At 44.0% G+C, this 20,854-nt stretch overlaps 1 protein-coding gene across 1 annotated transcript in view; it reads right to left on the reverse strand.

Moving 5' to 3' along the window:
- cdh23 (cadherin-related 23) overlaps nt 1–20,854 on the reverse strand; it is a 967,008-nt gene that overhangs the window by 201,911 nt on the left and 744,243 nt on the right. Inside the window, exons 33-36 of the mRNA XM_072583543.1 lie at nt 14,123–14,272; nt 12,264–12,392; nt 8,017–8,145; nt 2,975–3,202 (exon numbers count right to left, since the gene is read on the reverse strand). Coding sequence (XP_072439644.1) covers nt 2,975–3,202; nt 8,017–8,145; nt 12,264–12,392; nt 14,123–14,272 — 636 coding nt within the window. The remainder of the gene's footprint in view (nt 1–2,974; nt 3,203–8,016; nt 8,146–12,263; nt 12,393–14,122; nt 14,273–20,854) is intronic.

Here is a 20,854-nt window from a genome sequence, read left to right on the forward strand (position 1 = left end):
CCACCACTTCCTCTGGCAGCTCATTCCATACACGTACCACCCTCTGTGTGAAAAAGTTGCCCCGTAGGTCTCTTTTAGATCTTTCCCCTCTCACCTTACACCTGTGCTCTCTAGTTTTGGATTTCCCTTACTCTGGGAAAAAGATTTTGGCCATTCGACCTATCCACACCTCTCATGGTTTTATAATCAAGACTGGAAGAGAAGGGGTTTCCTCTCCTTCAGAGCACAGGGAAGTGAAGAGGGGACATTAGAAAACTGTTCAAAATCATGAAGGACATTGAGGACAAATTAAAGAGTCTTTAATTAGAGGGGATTGGCAAAGGAACTAGAAGCACACAAGAAAACCTACTTGTCAGGTTTGCACTTACTAACTGTAGCTCCAACTTCAACATTATAATCCCAACCAAAGTAATTTCCAAAATCTGAATACTAGGTCTCGGCTCCACCCTCTGCAACTGGATCCTCAGCTTCCTGACCCACAGATCACAATCAGTGAAGATAGGCAACAGCACCTCCTCAAAGACAATCTTCAACAAGGCTGTCTATTCAGCCCCTTACTATACTCCCTGGACACTGACGACTGTGTGGCCAAATTTTGTTCAAACTCCATTTACAAGTTCGCTGATGACCCCAAATTTATAGTGTTATGAAACGGGGTAAACCCTCCTGCTTAATTTAAAACCACCTACACAGAAAAGATTTATCCCGTGCAGGAATCTGTAAAAATTCAAGTGGCCAAGAACTATGTAAAGTAAAAATTAACAACTTTATTTCTTAAAGTATAACAGAGAATAATTAACTAACCACCATTTACAAATTGTTTCTCTAACTTATCTTTTACCTTCCCTCTGTAATACTAGTCTGATAAAACTCCCAATTAAGATTTACAAAACAACACTTCTTATCTCAAAACCAGGCAGCTGTAGATTCCTGTCTTTAGATCTTCCTGTGTCTTCTTTTCTCCTTGTTAGGAATTTCTGTGTGATAGGATACTGATCGAAAAGGTACTTTTCAGAGAGATATTTTTTCCAAGCAGCCTGTTACATGTTAGGACTTGGCAGTTCTCCTCTCAACTGTTCAATTATCCCCCAGTCTTCTACCCAGAGCAGCGGATTGTGTCACTGACTTTTGAGATTGTCAATATACGAAATTCATATGAGATCGGAAATTGGTATTTTTCGGGGTATAATTTAAACTGATTGGCTGCATTTGAATGTGTTTTTGTCTCCAGGCAATGAACTAATTGAGTTGTTTGCCCCAGTGATACAGACATTGTTGCCTTATTGAGAACACTTGGTGCTGTGTCTGTAGTTCTGCTGCTTTTAACTCTCTTAAAGGTACACCCACATCTTCATAACAATAGGCCAGATTTCAAACAATGATGAGACAGAATACAGGCAAGAGATAGAGTGCTTGGTGCTGTGGTGTAAAGATAACAATCTCATCCTCAACATCAGCAAAACTAAAGAGCTGATCATCGATGTTTTCAGGAAGCAAGGAGGAGGACACCTCCTGTCTGTATCAATGGAGCTGAGGTGGAGAGGGTAGAGAACGTCAACAACAATCACCAACAATCTGTCCTGAACCAACCATGTTGATATGACGGTCAAGAAGACTTCTTTTTTTCTCAGGAGGTTAAAGAAATTCAGCATCTCCACAAGGACCCTCAACAACATTTATAGCTGCACCACTGAAAGCATTTTATCCAGATGCATCACAGCTTGGTAAGGCTCAGCCCAGGACCAGAAGAAGCGACAAAGAGCTGTGAACACAGCCCAGCTCATCACACAAACCAATGTTCCATCCATCGAATCCATCTATACTTCTTGCTGGCTTGGAAAGGCTGCCAATATCATCAAAGACCCCTTCTATCCTGGTTATAATCTCTTCCAACCTCTTCCTTCAGGCAGAAGATAGGTTCAAGAACAGCTTCTTCCCGCTGTATTTACACATCTGGAATGGACCTCTCAAATTTCTACTCTAATGCTGATCTTGCTCTTTGAGCACCTTCTTTGCAACCATAACCTTGTATTCCTTGTATTCCTCTGTTTAATTACCCTGTGAGCTTTGTATGGTATGACATGACTGTGCTGCATGCAAAACAAAACTTTTCACTGTACTTAGGCACATTTAACAATAATTAATCAAATCAAATCAAATCAAATTGTGTTTTCTTTTACACACAATAAAGTTTTGCGATCTGTGAGGGTTGCCTTGAAAGAGTTGGCAAATTATCATGGTATGATTTCTCCTTGAACAGGCTGTTTTACCTAATGTGGCAATGATTATCTTTTGTAAGATAAGAAACTGGTGTGGTTCCAGCGATATTGAAGCATCCAACAAATGTTGTTCCAAAGAAGGGTCACTGGACTTGAAACGTGAACTCAGTTTCTCTCTCCATGGATGCTGCCAGACCTGCTGAGTTTCTCCAGCAATTTCTGTTTTAATTTCCAATCTCTGTTATTGCGCATTTCCAACACTGTGATTTTATTTGACAAGTTTGTTACAGTACTGCTTGTTGATATGTACAAATGTTACATTCGCAGGCGCTGAAGTATCTGAGTGAACACCAGACCATTAGGTTACACAGACGAGCATGGTTTCAGTCAGGGGTCATGCAACAAATGATCCTGGGATAAAATTTATACCTTCAGGTCTCATGCTGTGATGCAGTGATTTTATCACAAACATATGACTTAAAGACAAATCTGTGAGACATAACTCAACCATTCAAAAGGAACTTGGATAAATATCTAAAAGCAAATGTCAGCATATGCAGCAAGAGCCCCGAAACAGTTGAACAAACTGTGAGACATATCAGTGCACTAAAGATATTACTGAAAGGCTGTTCCAGTCATTCTGATTGGATAACCTGTGACCAAGTCGCTAGCACAAGCATGAAGGACTGAGTGGCCTCCTTCTGTGCTGCTGTCATTCTAGACACACCTGGGGTACAAGAAGGAAGAACACTTACTGAGAGTGAAGGTGTCCCATCGTCTTCCACTGTTACCGTCAGCTTGTAGAAGGCCTGTCTCTCCCGATCTGGCGGCGATGGGCGTGTGACAATCTCTCCCGACAACCTGTCAATCCGGAAGGTGAGGTCTTCATTTCCGTGGGTGATGTAGTAATAGAGCACGGCATTAAGGCCAGTGTCCGCGTCAGTGGCTCTCACTCTGGTCACTGAGGTACCTCCTCCAACATTCTGGAAAGTGCACAGAAGGTGTTAACGGGAACCCAGAAAAGTGGCAGGCACAACCCAGCAGGCAGTGGGAGCTGCCGCACTGTGGTTAGTTTGGGCACTTTCTTAAGAGGTTAGCATGGGCTTGGATAATGTGGAGCTGAAAGGATTAAAGTTTGACGATAAAGAGAAAAAGTTTGGGTTTTGATGCCCTTCTGTTTAGAAGGTAGAGGGGCAACTTTAATCATACTATTAGAATGATTTCTGGGTTTTCTGGGGTTGATACAGAGAAGCTATCTTATAATATTGGAACCCACACTATCTTAAAATTTGAGCTCAGCTATTCAGGGGGAGAGGTAGTAGAATGATGTTGAAAAGGCTGTTTATTTGTCTGAGATCAGTTGAAGGCCTTAATATGGAGACAGACAGATTCCTGTTGGTTAAGGGTGTCATAGTATTTGGATCAAAGGTGGCAAAGTGGCGATATTGACTTGATGGGCTGAATTGCCTCTTATATTTTGTGATTCTCTCTATATTATGATCCTCAGAGGTGGAGTTGAGGTATCTGCCAACTCTGCGATAACTGAGAGTCTGCCTCGTTTTTTTCCTGTTCCTGTCCTTCCCTTCCAGTGGGGTATTGGTAATGTCTCTGTTCCAGTAATCCAGAGGACTAGGCTAATGCCCTGCAGAAATAGGCACAAATCCCCCCTTGCCTGCTGGTAGAGTTTAAATCCTATTAATAAAGTTTCCTCCTTTTACCACAGGAGTAGATTTTGAAGGCCCAACGTGTAGGTGGGAGTGTGAGAAAAATGTGTGGCGTGTCTTCAATCTCTCCCAAGGAAGAAAATGATGAATGAGGAGTCACAGAGATGTACAGCACAGAAACAGACCCTTCGGTCCAACCCGTCCATGCCGACCAGATATCCTAACTCAATCTAGTCCAACCTGCCAGCACCCGGCCCATATCCCTCCAAACCCTTCCTATTCATATACCCATCCAAATGCCTCTTAAATGTTGCAATTGTACCAGCCTCCACCACATCCTCTGGCAGCTCATTCCATACACGTACCACCCTCTGTGTGAAAAAGTTGCCTCTTAGGTCTCTTTTATATCTTTCCCCTCTCACCCTAAACCTATGCCCTCTAGTTCTGGACTCCCCCCACCCCAGGGAAAAGACTTTGTCTATTTATCCTATCCATGCTCCTCATAATTTTGTAAACCTCTATAAGGTCACCCCTCAGCCTCCGTCGCTCCAGGGAAAACAGCCCCAGCCTGTTCAGCCTCACCCTATAGCTCAGATCCTCCAACCCTGGCAACATCCTTGTAAATCTTTTCTGAGCTCTTTCAAGTTTCACAACATCCTTCTGATAGGAAGGAGACCAAAATTTCACGCAATATTCCAAAAGTGGCCTTACCAATGTCCTGTACAGCAACATGACCTCCCAACTCTTGTAATCAATGCTCTGACCAATAAAGGAAAGCATACCAAACGCCTTCTTCACTATCTTACCTATCTGCGACTTCACTTTCAAGGAGCTATCAACCTGCAATCCAAAGTCTCTTTGTTCAACAAAGGTCTCAACACTCCCTAGGACCTTACCATGAAGTGTAAGTCCTGCTAAGATTTGCTTTCCCAAAATGCAGCATCTTGCATTTATCTGAATTAAACTTCATCTTCACATGGAATGTGGATGGAGCAGAATGGAGAGGCTGAAGATTTCTTTGTTGACGTGGAGGTGCCGGTGTTGGACTGGGGTGGACAAGGTCAGAAATCACATGACACCAGGTCAGATGATCAAAGGGGCAGTACTCTGAAAACTTGTGATCTCAAATAAACCTGTTGGCCTGTAACCTGGTGACGTTTGACTTCTGACCTTTGTTGACTTCAGAGATCTCCTATGTAGTCAATGTTAAGAATCAGATATGTGTGTGCCCACTGTGTGAGTGTGTGCCTGTGTGTATACCAGCATGTGTGTGTGTGTGTGTGTGTGTGTGTGTGGGTGGGGTGGGGTGGGGAGAAGTGGGGTGAGTTGGATGATACTTCCTGACTTTTACACTGTTGGAAAAACTTTGGCTACGTCAATCTGACGCCCCCTGAAATTTCTGCATGTTCTCAGTTTGCAAAATGCCCTGCCAGTAAAAACATAGTAGCACCCAACTGAACACATTAAATATGAACAGTTGGGATGGAATGACTGGCAGGGGGACTCTGTGTGCGTTTTTCACATGCCTACACTCCCATGTGTTTGGGCATGTCAGGAATTATTCGCGAGGGATTTACAGATTGAAAATCGACTTGTTTTACTGTGTTATATTGGAATGGGACTTGAACCCTGAGTTACTGGGTCCGTGATAGAGATGCCATTTAATGCATCACAAGGTCTCTATTTTTTAACTTGGAATATATGTATTCACAGAATGAAACTTTACAGATATATATCTCCTCACTCAACTCTGATGTCCACAAGGCCTCTTAACAATCAGGTATAATATACACCATATGGATTTCATAAACTAAAGCCTGTTGGATTTGAAAAAATCGTCAATAGCAAAGATTTGAGCATGATTCTAAGATTTCAACCTTCGAGTTAAATGTTACCGTCTTCCCTCACTACTTAAAGCATGAAGTTGATGCAAAGACAGGAAAAACTTCCAATCCTTGGTACATCCCTTTCATCGCTTGATTTATACGAGAATGCAAATCATAATGTTTCTTTTCCGATTTGTATTCTAATTATCGTGGTTCGACAGTAGACTGCATCACAATTCAATGTGGAAACTTAACAACCTTGAAATAAAGGACAAAGTTTAATGTTTGTTCATCAAAAAATAATCAATTGGAAAAAAATGGTCCTTTTTTGAGCATGCATAATGTTGAACTGCAAACAGGTTTATAATGCAGGCAAGAAGCAATCAGCTGTGACTCTCTAATCTGGAGCAGAGGGGTGTGAAATTCTCTCCTCAGGTGTGAAATTATAAGAAAGCAGATGCTGTTTGTGTTCAAGGCATTTCATGTTAAAATTTTTAAAAAAGCAGCCAATTTTCTGCAGAGAAATAACCTGACAAGCAGCGAGCTGAAGTTTGAGGAGCAAAACCTTTCTCAATGTCTTGATGTTCGGCTGCTGTGTTTTGCAAATATCACTGCTTCACTTGCTGCTGCTGGAGAGAGATATCCTTTCCAGCAACTTAGCTCTCAACTCTTCCCCATAACCTGTCTGATACTTGTCTTCTCCAATAGCAAGTACTGGCCAGACTTGAGTCAGATATGTTCATGGCACAAACACAGATACACAGGCAAGGGACAGCTATCAGTTAGTAACTAGATTGTATGTAAAGTGAAACTACTGGGACACTGGCAGGAGGCCGAGGTAAGTTATACTGCATCCTGTAAATAAACCAACTATCAAGCCAGTGATCCAATTAAAAAAAGGAACTGGCAATAGTCCAAATTGTTTTTTTTTGGTCCACTGAGATGATAAATCCTTGTGGTGGGGGTTTTGGGGGGGGGGGGGGGGGTGGGATTCACAGTCTTTTGTCCCTCTTGCTGCATGTGCTGAAGAGAAGCGATATCCCTTCAGTCACTACCACTGAAAACAGATCACCCTGGCTACTCATGTCCTCTCTGTCTTGTGTGTTATTGGGTTGCTGGATTTGCCCATGAGCAACAGTGAGGTCTTGTGCCTCAAATGTATGTAAATACAGGAAGAGATGTCTTTGGTTTGTTTGGATCAAGTCAAACTCCAATGTTTGTTTGTTTCGTTGAACAGAACCAAACTGCTTTCATGACTATGTACATATACAAAGCTATTTTTATGAATAAAGTATATTTTTGAAAAGAAAAACAGTGAGCCCTTGTTATAAAAGGCTTCTTTTTATTCATGGATGAGGGCGTCTCTGGCGAGGTAACATTTATTGCCCATCCCACTGGGCAGTTCAGAGTCAACCACATTGCTGTGGGTCTGCAGTTACATGTAGGTCAGACCAGGTAAGGATGGCAGATTTCCTTCTTTAAAGGACATTAGTGAACCAGATGGATCTTTCCCCTATACTCAGCAACAGTTACCTGATCATCAATGGATTCCTAATTTGAGATTTTTATTGGATTCAAGTCTCACCATCTGCTGTGGCAAGGTTTGAACCTGGGTTTCCAGAATAGTATCTGGGTTTCTGGATAACATCACTGGGCTATTGCCTCCCCTTAGGGCTAATCTCAGGATACAATAAAGTGCTAATAAATTTGAGTTTTTAAACTTTCTTTCGTTGATGTTTCGGATATAGGTAAATCTTCTCCCAGCTCTTAAACTCTGATTGTTGCATTCCTGAGTCCTCCTTCACTGAGCACTGTCAACATCCGATTCCCTCAGATTTCACATTGAACCCCTACGTCCCTTCTGTCACTGACCCTGTCACCAAATTTTAACTTGCCTTTCAGCTTTTCCCTTTCTCTCCTTCAGCCTTTCACTATCTTTTCCATTACAATGTGTTTCCTCCTCATTTCCTAAGTGATCACCTCAAGTTTACTTTTAAGACATGTGCCTTAATAACACAGTGTGAGATAGTGTTAACAAATCAATGTGGGGGCTAACAGAATGCGGGTATGTCCTGGTACAATAATTTCCATTAACCTGTTTAAAATATCCCATAAGGTCTGGATTAACTCACCAGGCAGGATCTAAGTTTGATTAAGTTATGAGGATCATTGTTAGCAATACAATTTAAACTTATCAATTCATGCATGTACAGAAATGTTTAGTAGATCTTGGTGATGTTCATAATTGTTTCAGTTTGTTCCATTAACACCTAATGTTTACACAGAATCCCGTACAGCAGACTTTACCTCATAAATGCTGATGTTGTAGCTTCCAGCATTTGCGATAACTGGGGCATTGTCATTGACATCGATGGCTGTGATGGTTAAAACGTGATTTATCCTCCGAGGACGTGATCCATTGTCCAAGGCTTGAATCTGAAAGAAAAGGAAATGTCACATCCTCTAGCCCAGTCGGCATTGTTCGCTGCTGCTGGGAACCCTGATGGGCTGAATGTACTGGGAGTCAAAACCCACTATTTTGCAAGCCATCACAATAATGTTTAAATGACCAACTGAATCCATGGCTAAATTGCCTGACTTTGACTGATATCTAGGGCAAAATAAACTCATACCAAGTTTAAATAATAAACAAAGAAAACTCCAAAACATATGATAAATCAGTGTACTCTTTAACAAGTGGAAAAATAAATTATTAGTTACTACAACGCAAACTTAAGCTATTCCCATTTTAAATCCTAACGTGCACCTTCATTCATAAATAGGACAGACAAGACTGACGATCCTGCAGAAACACTGTGTGTGGAAACAGACACTTGTGGATCAAGAGTTCAAACCATGAAGTGACTTTCTCATAGGTCCTTCCATTTCATTTTTTGGCAATGATTAGATACCCTACAGTATGGAAACAGGCCCTTCAACAAGTCCACATAAACCCTCCGAAGAGTAACCCACTCAGACTCATTGCCCTACTCCCTACTAAAGCACCTAACACTACGGGCAATTTAGCATGGCCAATTCACCTGACCTGCACATCTTTGGACTGTGGGAGGAAACCGGAGCACCCGGAGGAAACCCACACAGACACAGGGAGAATGTGCAAACTCCACACAGTCACCCGAGGCTGGATTCGAACCCAGGTTCCTGGTGCTGTGAGGCAGCAGTGCTAACCACTGAGCTGCCCTGGATGCCCTATGATGTCCTGTGGTTTTTAACTGTAGAAGATCCTCAATTCTGAAGCTGGTTGGTTGGACCCAGGTCTTTGCTTGAGTTAGATATTCTTCTTTTCAGTGTTTTTGAGTACTGCTTTTCTTCAGCTTACCGAGGAAGAAAGAGACACAGACCTGGTTTTCCAGAGCTCTGAGTTAAACTGCTCATGCTCAGTTCAGTAACAAACCGCAACTTAATTCCAACAGCTTTTGCCAGGCAGTTTTCCAGCTCAGCAAGGCTCCTGGTGCCTGCCTCTCCCAGAAAACTATCAAATCTAGCAAATCCAACTAGTTCATTCTCTGTAACACAGCAATGTTCAAATGTCCATTTTTCCCGGTTTATATTTCCAAAGAAATACATATAGATTGGATTAGATTCCCGACAGTGTGGAAACGGGCCCTTCAGCCCAACAAGTCCACACCGACCCTCTGAAGAGTAACCCACCCAGACCCATTTCCCTCTGACTAATGCATCTAACACTATGGCCAATTAGTATGGCCAACTCACATGACCTGTGACGGGGAGAATGTGCAAACTCCACACAAACAGTCACCCGAGGCTGGAATCGAACCTGGGACCATGGTGTTGTGAGGCAGCAGTACTAACCACTGAGCCTCCATGCCACCTCAAATGTAGCCCTGCAGTGATCTGGTGTTAATCTCTCTACTTGTGTTCATTCAAGAAAATACCATCTTAAATAATTTCCTCGACAAAGATACTATTATCCTCAGGACTCTTCCCCACTGGTCACAATAACCTCAGTGGAAGCTGGCAGATTTATCTGGGTTCCTCTCAATTTCCACCCAAGTTACGCTGCCTGTTTAGGAGAAGATTCAAGGGAATGAAGACCATAAGACATAGGAGCAGAAATTAGATCATTCAGCCCATCGAGTCTGCTCCGCCATTCAATCATGGCTGATAGGTTTCTCAGTTGTTGTTGAAAAGTATGATGCTGGAGAAGCACAGCAGGTCAGGCAGCATCTGAACAGCAAGAGAGTCAACCTCTCGGGCATAAGCCCTTCATCAGGAATGAGAAGCTTCTCAACCTCATTCTCCCGTTTTCTCTCTGTGGTAATACAGTTTCCATGCTCTGGGAATAGCCATACTGGGAACAAGACTCCAAGGATGGTATTTACAACTCTTTTGCCATGAGGTAATTGGAACAAGGGATTTCATCGGAATCTCAGTTTGGTGAACAGTGGGAATGATTGGAGCAGTTGGATTTTAATTAACATCTAAACACATGCAATGTCTAAATTAATCATCCCAACATGTGACACGAACAGATGAGGGCTGAGCAGCAATGACAGGCGACCAAGTATAACTCATTCACAAATTGATATTCAAGAACCTATCTATCTCAGTATTAAATATACTCAATGACCAGGCCTCCAAAGCATTCTGTGGCAATGAATTCCATAGATTCATCACTCACTGGCTGAAGAAGTTTCTCCTTATCTTGGTTCTAAACGGTCTTCCCCATCACTCCAAGGCTGTGTCTTCGGGTCCTAGTCTCTCCTACCAATGGAAATACCTTCCCAACATTCACTCTGTTCAGGCCATTCAATATTCTGTTTGTTTCACTTAGATCCCCCTTCATTCTTCTAAATCCCATCAAGTGTCAAAATCCATGGCTCAAAATCTCAAAACAAAAACAAAATATGAGGATTTCTGAGGTAGTCACTGGACCTGAAACGTTAATTCTGATTTCTCTCCACAGATGCTGCCTGATCTGGTGAGCCTTTTCAGCAATTTCTGTTTTTTTTCTGATTTCCAGCATCCGCAGTTCTTTCGGTCTTTATATTGCTTAAAAACACCGACCGTTTTTAACATCAGGGCACGTCAAAAGGTGTGTCGCAACACATGAATATTTTTCTCTGGGCTTCCTCATTGTCCTTTGCGTCTCTCTGTCCCACACTCAGGATCAGGGACTATAACTGACTGCCCCTTCCCAAGACCCCAATTATGGGTCTTCTACTCTTCCTCGGCCCAGCTGGGGTCATTCTGATACCCAAGGGTCAGCTAATTACTGAATCCATTCGGAGGAGCTTTTGATGAGAATGTTTCCTCCTGAGTTGTGACTGGCACTATATGAGCCCAGCGTTAGCGATATTGTTGCTAATGGGTGTAAACGGAGGCAGCTTTCCAGAATCCAGAATGGCGAACATTAAAGGCTGGGGGGAGTGCCCATTATGCATGTTGCTAAAAGAATACTGCTATCAATAGGAGCAATCAGTCCATCAAATCTGCTCCTCCACTCAATGAGATCATGGCTGCTCTGATAATACTCAACTCCATTTTCCTCATAACCCTTGATTTTCTTACTGATTGAGAACATAATACCAGGAGCAGGGGCAGGCAATACAGCCCCTCAAGCCTGTTCCGCCAATCCATCCAATCTCGGGGTGGTACAGTGGCTCAGTGGTTAGCACTGCTGCCTCACAGCATCAGGGTCCCAGGTTTGATTCCAGCCTCGGGCGACTGTCTGTGTGGAGTTTGCACATTCTCCCCGTGTCTGCGTGGGTTTCCTCCGGGTGCACCGGTTTCCTCCCACAGTCCAAAGATGTGCAGGTCTGGTGGATTGGCCATGCTAAATTGCCTGTAGTGTTAGGTGCATTAGTTAGGGGTAAGTATACAGTAGGAGAATTGGTCTGGGTGGGTTACTCTTCGGAGGGTTGGTATGGACTTGTTGGGCCGAAGGGCCTGTTTCCATACTGTAGGGTATCTAACCTAATCATGCCTGATCTCAACTCCACTTCCTGCTGACTTTCCAAAACCCTTACTTCCCTCAATCATTAAACATCTATCTCAGCCTTGAATGTACGTAATGACCCAGCCTCGACAGCTGTCTGCAGTAAACAATTCCACAGATTCACCACCCTCTGAGAGAAGAGATTCCACCTCATCCCTGTCTTCAGTGGGTGACCCCTTACTTTGAGATTACGCTCTGTGGTTCCAGGGTCTCCCACAAGGTGAAACAACCTCACCACAGTTGTCCCGTCAAGATACCCAAGTATATTCTAGGATTTTCCAGTTCTGGACTCGAATCGTTAACTCTGTTTCTCTCTCCGCCAGACCTGCTGAGTTCCTCCAGCACTTCCTGTGTTTGCCCCTCGTAATCTTGTCTGTCCCAATTATTCTGAAGGATGTGCATTAAAAAAAAAGACAGCTCTTGTTGCTTTTGAGCTGTGATGTCATCAGTGAATTGCCGAACATCAGTGAGAAACCTCACTGAATAAACAAGGACCAAATACATGAACTGTCTTCATGAATCTCTGACCTTCACCTTTGGTAAATGGCTGCACAGTGACAGCCACTGAACTTACAGTCAAAACATATCGATCAATTTGTTCTCGATCCAAACGTCGAGCGAGGTAGATCTCTCCGCGGCTACTGTTAGCTGTGCTAATCCTGAATGTTTTGTTTATATTTCCAGACAGAATGGTGAAGTTAACCTGCAGTATGTAAAAACACAACGTTGTTTTTGCATGATAAAAATGGAAACAGATCATTGACATCTTAGGTTATAAAGTAAACTGAGAGAATGCTATTAAGAGCTCATAGCCTTTGCAGTATCCAGCCATTTTAGATTAGATTAGATTACTTACAGTGTGGAAACAGGCCCTTCGGCCCAACAAGTCCACACCGCCCCGCCGAAGCGCAACCCACCCATTCCCCTACATTTACCCCGTACCTAACACTACGGGCAATTTAGCATGGCCAATTCACCTGCCCTGCACATCTTTGGACTGTGGGAGGAAACCGGAGCACACCGGAGGAAACCCACGCAGACACGGGGAGAATGTGCAAACTCCACACAGTCAGTCGCCTGAGGCGGGAATTGAACCCGGGTCTCTGGCGCTGTGAGGCAGCAGTGCTAACCACTGTGCCACCGTGCCGCCCACATTTCTGAATGGCATGTGGAGAGAATTAAATTAATTAAAACCTCGGATCTGTGATGCTGGGGACCACTGGAAGAAGCTGAGATGGATCATCCACTCGGCATTTCTGGCTGAAGATTGTTGAGGATTTAGCCCGATATTTCGCACTGATGTGCTGGTCTCCCCCCATCATTGCAGATGGGGCTAAATGTGGAGCATTCTTTTACAATGAGTTCTGTAATTTTCTGCACAGTTCGTGACGGATTTCCTGATTGTCCTCTCACTCTCTCTCTCATTCCCTCCCACCCACCATTGCTCCCAAGTTGATTCACAAGGTTGACACCGGCAATGCTGAAGTCAACTTTTTCCTTTACCATTCATGTCTATATTTCAAATCAACCTGTTATTACTTGCATCGAGATGTTATTACACACTCTTGGAGCAAGTATGTTATTAATCTCAAGTCTGAAGCATGGTTGAATACTCTCCTGCTAACCTGATCTGGCCTATAGTCCAAAGACTTGCTTTCATACAGTCATAGAGACGAACAGCATCAAAACAGATCCTTCGGTTCAATTTGTCCATGCCAACCAGATATTCTAAACTGATCTAATCCCATTTGCCAGCACTTGGCCCATATCCCTCTAAACCCTTCCTATTCATATACCCATCCAGATGCCTTTTAAATGTTGTAATTGTACCAGCCTTCACCACTTCCTCTGACAGCTCATTTAATACACTTGCTCCGCTTAAAAATGTTGCCCCTCAGGTCCCTTTTATATCTTTCCCCTCTCACCCTAAACCTATGCCCTCTAGTTCTGGACTCCCCAACCCCAGGGAAGAGACTTTGTCTATTTATCCTATCCATATCCCTCATGATTTTATAAACCTCTATAAGATCACTCCTTAGCCTCCGACACTCCAGGGAAAATAGTCCTAACTTCTCCTTATAGCTCAAATCCTCCAACTATGGCAACATCCTCGTCAATCCTTTCTGAACCCTTTCAAGTTTCACAACATCTTCCCATTTGCAGGAGACGCAAACTGAATGCGTTAATTTCAAAAGTGGATGAAACAACATGACCTCCCAACTCCCTTACTCAATGCACTGACCAATAAAGGCAAGCGTACCAACCACAGAAACAATTTTGAGGGGCGTAAAGGTCGAGGAGAGCCTATTTGTTATCAGCACTTGGAAGATTCCTGAGGTTAACAGCTTTTTGCCGATATAACAGGTTCCGGATGCAAGCCAGGTAGAAAAATCCTGTTCTGGAATAACACGCTGAGAATGAGGTGGTACTCACCATTCCATTCTTCCCTGCATCCAGATCATGGGCAAAGACAACAGCCACCCGCTTCCCAACAGCAGCATCCTCTGGAATCTCCACAGAGGAATCGGAAGTGGCATCAAACACTGGGCTGTTGTCATTTTCATCTTCAATAGTAATAATCACCTGTTGGATTATAAATGAAGTAACAAATGAAGGCAAAGCCCATTAGGGGAAATGTTCACTTAATTCATTAAACGTTCTTTACTGAAAGTGCACGGATGTTACTCTGTTCCTGTTTATTCCCTACTTGGATGGGAAGCTGAGAATTTCTTTCCCTCGTGCGTGAAAAGTATTGCGAATATCTTCACAAATTTCGATGTGGAGGAGCCGGTGTTGGACCGGGGTGGACAAAATTAAAAATCACCCAACACCAAGTTACAGCCCAACAGGTTTATTTGGAAGCACTAGCTTTTGGAGCGCTGCTCCTTCATCAGGTGGTTGTGTGAAGGAGCAGCGCTCCAAAAACTAGTGCTTCCAAATAAACCTGTTGGACTATAACCTGGTGTTGCAGGATTTTTAACGTCACAAATCTCAGTTCACCTTTTTAACCAGCCTTCCATACAGTACAGCTTAAAGGATAATTGTAATCAATTATCTTCACTCCATCTTGTTTTAAATTCATTCAGAGTTGCATGTATTGCATGTTGGGCCAGCATTTATTGCCCATCCCCAAGTGACCTTGAGAAGGTAGTGCTGAACTGCCTTCTTGAACTGCTGCAGTCCATGTAATGTTGGAAATGCTGGAAAAAAAATGACAATAAAGGGATGGCAATTTATTTCCAAGTCAGATGATATATGACTTGGAGATTGAGCTTGCCAGGGGGTGGTATTCCTACGTATCAGCCGCCCTCCAGGTGGTAGAGGTCGTGGATTTGGAGGGTATTGTTCTGAGAAACCTTGGTGAGTTGTTACAGTGCATCTTGTAGATGGTACACATTACCTGGTGGGCTGGTAATTGTCTGGGTTGGATCTGCCCTGCTTTGTGTAAACAAATTACATCAGCATTTGGTCTTGTTGTCACTGCAGGACAGCAGCTTGGCGAGGAGAGCAGCAGGCTCTGGACCATACGTTTTGTTTGGAATATTGTAGGGGATTATATCAAATACCTACTGCCATTTCTGAATATCACATGAAGTGAATCAAAATAGTTTGATAATTGGCACCTGGGTATTGGAGATCTCAGGAGGAGGCTGAGATGAACCACCCACTCAGTGCTCCTGGTTTAAAACTGTTGCAAATCCTTTACCTTATCTTTTACAGAGGTGTCAGGCACTTCTATCTTTGAGGATTGGGAGACATGTAGATCTTTCTATCACAATGAATTGTTTAATTGTCCACAACCATTCATGACAGGATGTGACAGGACTGTAGAGTTTTGCTCTGACTGTTGGTGTGGGATTACTAGGCTTAATGTTGCTTGGCATGGCAGTGAGTTTTGTGTCTGGCAGCTTCACCAGGTTGACATCTTATTTTCAGGTATGCCCGATGGTGTTCCTGGCATGCCCTCTCCATTGAGCTAGAGTTGATTCACTAGCTTGATGGTAATGTTCGAGTGGGGGGATATGCAGGACCATGAGGTTCTAGATTGTGTTGGAAGTATGATTCAGCTCCTGCTGATGGCCCACAGCACCTCATGGATGCCCAATCTCGAGATGCCACATACACAGGGTAATGGTCGATGGTTGCTTTTGTGAATAGAACATATTTTCCAATAGTATTCCCCAGGGTCAGTGTTATCTGCCTTGCTGGCTGAAATACACATTTATGATTTAGAATGTGGGAGGCATGATTGGAAAATTTTCAGATGATAAAATAATGTAGCCATGCAGTTGATAGTTAAGAGGATGACAGTCGATTGCAAGATGATATCAGTCACTTATTGATTGGGTGAAAGTGGCAAACGAAACTCAATGCAGGAAAATGTAACATTGTGCATTTGGGGAGGACACACACGGCAAGGGAATACACAATAAAAGGTGGGATGGAGGAAGTGAGAGAACTTGGAGTTCATATCCACAGGTTCCTAAATTTAGCAGGATAGGCAGAGAAGGCATTAAAGAAGGCATACAAGATGCTTTCCTGCATTACATAGATTTAATACCTGACATAAAAGCAGGAATGTAACACAGACACACAATATAACACAGACACACAGAGGCACTAACACACACACACACACACCCTCAGACACATACACACTGAGTCACAAACACTCATTCACATACTGCCACGCAGTCATAGACACAAACACACACAAAGACACAATAAAACACAGTCAAAAACACACACACTTAATCGATGTAGAAAGGAGATTTCCTCTCATGGAAGAATTTAGAATTAGAGGTAACTATTTTTACAAAATCAAGGGTTACCCATTTCAAACGGAGATAAGGCTAAATCTTTTCTCTCAGAGGGTTGAGAGTCTTTGGAACTCTCTTCCTGAAAAGGCGGAGGAAGCAGACTCCTTGAATATTTCAAAGGACGAGGTGGATAGATTTCTGTTCAGTAAGAGGTAAGCGGGAGATCGGCCATGATCTTATTGATTGGTAGAGCAGGCTGAGGGGCTGAATGGCCTATTCGTGCTCCTAGTTTGTATGTTTGCGTGTACAGGAAGGACATAATAGCTTGAGAGAAAGTACAGAGGAGATTTATAAGAAAGTTGACAGGGCCTGAAAATTGCAGATTTGACGAAAGATTGGATAGGCTCAGGTTGTTTTCCCTTGAACAGAGAAAATTGAGGGGTCACTTAATCAGGGCATCCAGAAAAATAAGGAGGTTGGATACAGTGCTCAGGGAATGATCTCCAAGAGAAGGGATAAATTACCAAGTGGCACAGATTAGGTGATTACAAGAAGAAACAGTTTTTACCCAGAGGGTGGTGGGGGTTTGTAATTTACTGTCCACTTTAGTGATTAAGACAGAAACCCTCAATTCCTCAAACAGAATCCTGGATCTGACCTTGAAGTCCTGGAATCTGCAAGGCTATGGGACCGGGCTGGAAGGTGGGATAAGAAACGGCTAGCTAGTTTATTTAGTTGGTGCATGCAGACTCAATGGACTTAATAGCCTCTTCCTGTGCTGTCACTTTTCTATAGTTCTGTGGTTTGAAATCAATACTGACCTGTACAGAATCCTGTGGGAGCAGGCCATTCAGCCCATTACATCCACGGCAACCTTCTGAAGAGCATCCCACCCAGACCCACCCTATAATTCCCATTGCTAATGCAAATGTTTGGACCATGGGAGGAAACCGGAGCACCCAGAGGAGATCCACGCAGACACAGGGAGAATGTGCAAACTCTGCACAGACAGTCGCCTGATACTGGATTTGAACCAACGTCCCTGGTGCTTCGAGGCAGCACTACTAACCATTGAGCCACCGTGCCACTCTGGGTGTAATGGAGGGTGTCCTCAATGTGAAGGAAGTACTATGAGAGCTGTGTGGCTGTCACTCCTACTGGGACTGTCATGGACAGATTTGTCTGGCTGATAGTCTGGTGAGTACATTTTCCCCCCCCCCACCATCAGCTGCCACATGCCTGGCCATATCCTTCAGTTGGAATGACTCACCGGCTGCGGAGCTGCCAAGCCACTCTTCGTGATGAACATTGAACTTAACATGCATTCTCTGCCTTGGCCACCCTCAGTCCCTCCACCAACTGGTGCTCACCATGAAGGAGCACTGATTCATAGGCAGAGGGATGAGGGAGTGTGCTTGGTACATGGTATTCAGCAGGAGGTTTCCTTGTCCATGTTTGACCATGAGATGTCACAGGATTGGAGTCAATGATGAGGATCTGCAGAACAACTCCACTTCCAGCTGCAAACCACTGGGACAATGAGAGTACTTGGCTTGGAAAGGGTGGACACTAGGAAATTATTTCCGTTAGGTGAGGAGACTAGGACCCGGGGACACAGCCTTAGAATTAGAGGGGGTAAATTCAGAACAGAAATGCGGAGACATTTCTTCAGCCAGAGAGTGGTGGGCCTGTGGAATTCATTGCTGCGGAGTGCAGTGGAGGCCAGGACGCTAAATGTCTTCAAGGCCGAGATTGATAAATTCTTGATGTCACAAGGAATTAAGGGCTACGGGGAGAATGTGGGTAAGTGGAGTTGAAATGCCCATCAGCCATGATTGAATGGCGGAGTGGACTCGATGGGCCGAATGGCCTTACTTCCACTCCTATGTCATATGGTCTTATGGATGTCTGTGACATTTTCTGCATCTCACCTCCAGGGAGGAAGTTGGCCAAGTGGCGGGAGGTTGGGGACGGAGAATGTACTCAGTTTATCGGTCATGTATGAATTTTCAAAAATTTACTTGTGGGATGTGGCCAGCATTTCCTGCCTGTCCCTAGCTGCCCTTGAATAGGTGTTGGTGAGCTGCCTTCTTCAACCGCTGCTGTCCACCTGCTGTGGGTTGGCACACAATGCCATTGGGGAGGGAATTCCAGGATTTTGACCCAGCGACACTGAAGGAATGCCGATTTATTTCCAAGTCAGGATGGTGAGTGGCTTGGAGGGGAACTTTAAGGTGGGGGTGTACCCATGTGTTTGCTGCTTGTCCTTCTAGATGGAAGTGGTCGTGGGTTTGGAAGGTGCTGTCTGAGGATCTTTGGTGAATTTCTGCAGTGTGTCTTGTAGCTAGTACGCACTGCTGGTACTGAGTGTTGGTGGTGGAGAGAGTGGATGTGGTGCCAATCAAGCAGGGTGCTTTATCCTGGATGGTGTCAAGCCTCTTGAGTGTTGTTGGAGCTGCCCCCGTCCAGGCAAGTGGGGAGTATTCCCTCACACTCCTGATCTGTCCAGTTGGTCACAACCACATAGTCCTATTACATGGCCATGTATCTCATTGTCATTTTCAGTGTCTTGGTCAATGTCAGTAATCCATCTGAGGGGTTTCATTCCTTTTAATCAGACTTGGTCATGGGACTGAGAACCTGCTTGGCCATTTAAGAGTTAGACTGGAGTCACATGTAGGTTAGGCTAAGTGTGGACAGGAGATTTTCGTACCCTGAGGAGCATTAGGATTTTGATAGGAATTTCATGGTCATCACGAGACCAGCTTTTTTGTTCAACTTCCAGACTTCTACAAACTGAATTCAAATTTCACCATCTGCCGTGGTGGGATGCAAACCCTCAGTCTCTGGATGAATAGTCCATTGACATTATCATAAAGTCACTGCGAATGTACTCCATGAACAGCAATCAGCATCAACACCATCTGCTCCAGAGGTCACTGCCGCTCATGGACTTCAGAGACCCACGCAGTTGGAAGGAACATTAGACGGAACACTGGTTACCTCTTTCCCTTACTATCAATGTGAAGCATTGTCGAGTTCTCAGTTCTCCAATTATTGTTTTTAGATGTTCCTCTGTTGCGTTATACAATTTGGAGGCAAGGATAGAAACCTTGGCAGGCATCACGGCACGATTCACGCTGTGACAAGTGAAGGCTCGTTCACGATGCTGGTGCACTGAGACCGTGCTGAACATGGTCCAGTAAGGCAGCTGTCACCCTGATACCACACCATCTGAGGGCTGAGGGTGAAATTTTAATTCAGTTAATAAGGGAAAGAGGTAACCAGTGTTCTGTCTAATGTTCCTTCCAACTACATGGGTCTCTGAAGTCCATGAGTGGTAGTGACCTCTGGAGCAGGTGGTGTTGACACTGATTGCTGTGCATGGAGAATATTCGCAGTGTATTCCAGATGCCCACGGCCTGCTGAGTGAAAATACTTTTCCCCACATCCCCTCTGAACCTCCTGTCCCTTCGCCTAAAACTTTCCCCTCTCATGACTGACCTCTCAACCCAAAAAGAACAGCTGCTCTCTATTCACCCTGTCCATACCCCTTATAATCTTGGAGGTAGGTTTGCTCACTGAGCTGGAAGGTTTGTTTTCAGACGTTTCATCACCATACTAGGTAACATCTTCAGCAAATGAACCCCTTATAATCTTAGACACTTCAATCATGTCTCCCCTCAGCCTCCTCTGCTTTAAACAAAACAATCCTAGACTATCTAATCTCTCAATAGAGCTCAAATTCTCCATCCCAGACAACATCCTGGTGAACCTCCCCTGGATCCCTTCCAGAGCCTTCCCAAGCCTCTAGTCTGACCAAATTCAGGACAAATAAGCAAGAATCGTGAGGTCAATGGAATGGAATTACTTGGACTATGGGAGTGAGATTCAGAGCTCCGAATGCTATGAATGAAGGTAATAATGAAGGAGGTTCATTCAGCCAGGAAGGTCAGCCAGCTGTTGGTGACAGGAAACTTCTGGATGCCACAAGACAGAATGAAAACAGAAAATGCCCCTTTGTACCACGTTGCAGAAGACAGATAAACACACACATGTGAGGAGAGAGATGGAGCAGCTTATTTTGTCACACAGAAACACCTGAAAGTTCACCAAATGCATCCACACATTAGAAATCAACTCTTAAGGTGCAAAATGTCTGTGACGGAATGAGACCACTCAACCCTCCATGTTCCTGCCAGCTCTCCAGAAGATGCTCAGCTGGTGCCACCCCACCCCGCCCCGCCCCACAGGTAATCCTTTTGAAAACTGTGACTGAATCTGCCTCCTTTACACTCGGTGCAAACCAAGATCAGTCTCTGTTTTGTGATTCTGTAGATAAACCTGAATCCCTTAATAAATGCAGAATGTTTCGTCAAAGACGTACAAACATTTTTAGTGCTGC

This window comes from Chiloscyllium punctatum, chromosome 13, assembly GCF_047496795.1.
Source record: "Chiloscyllium punctatum isolate Juve2018m chromosome 13, sChiPun1.3, whole genome shotgun sequence".
NCBI lineage: Eukaryota > Metazoa > Chordata > Chondrichthyes > Orectolobiformes > Hemiscylliidae > Chiloscyllium > Chiloscyllium punctatum.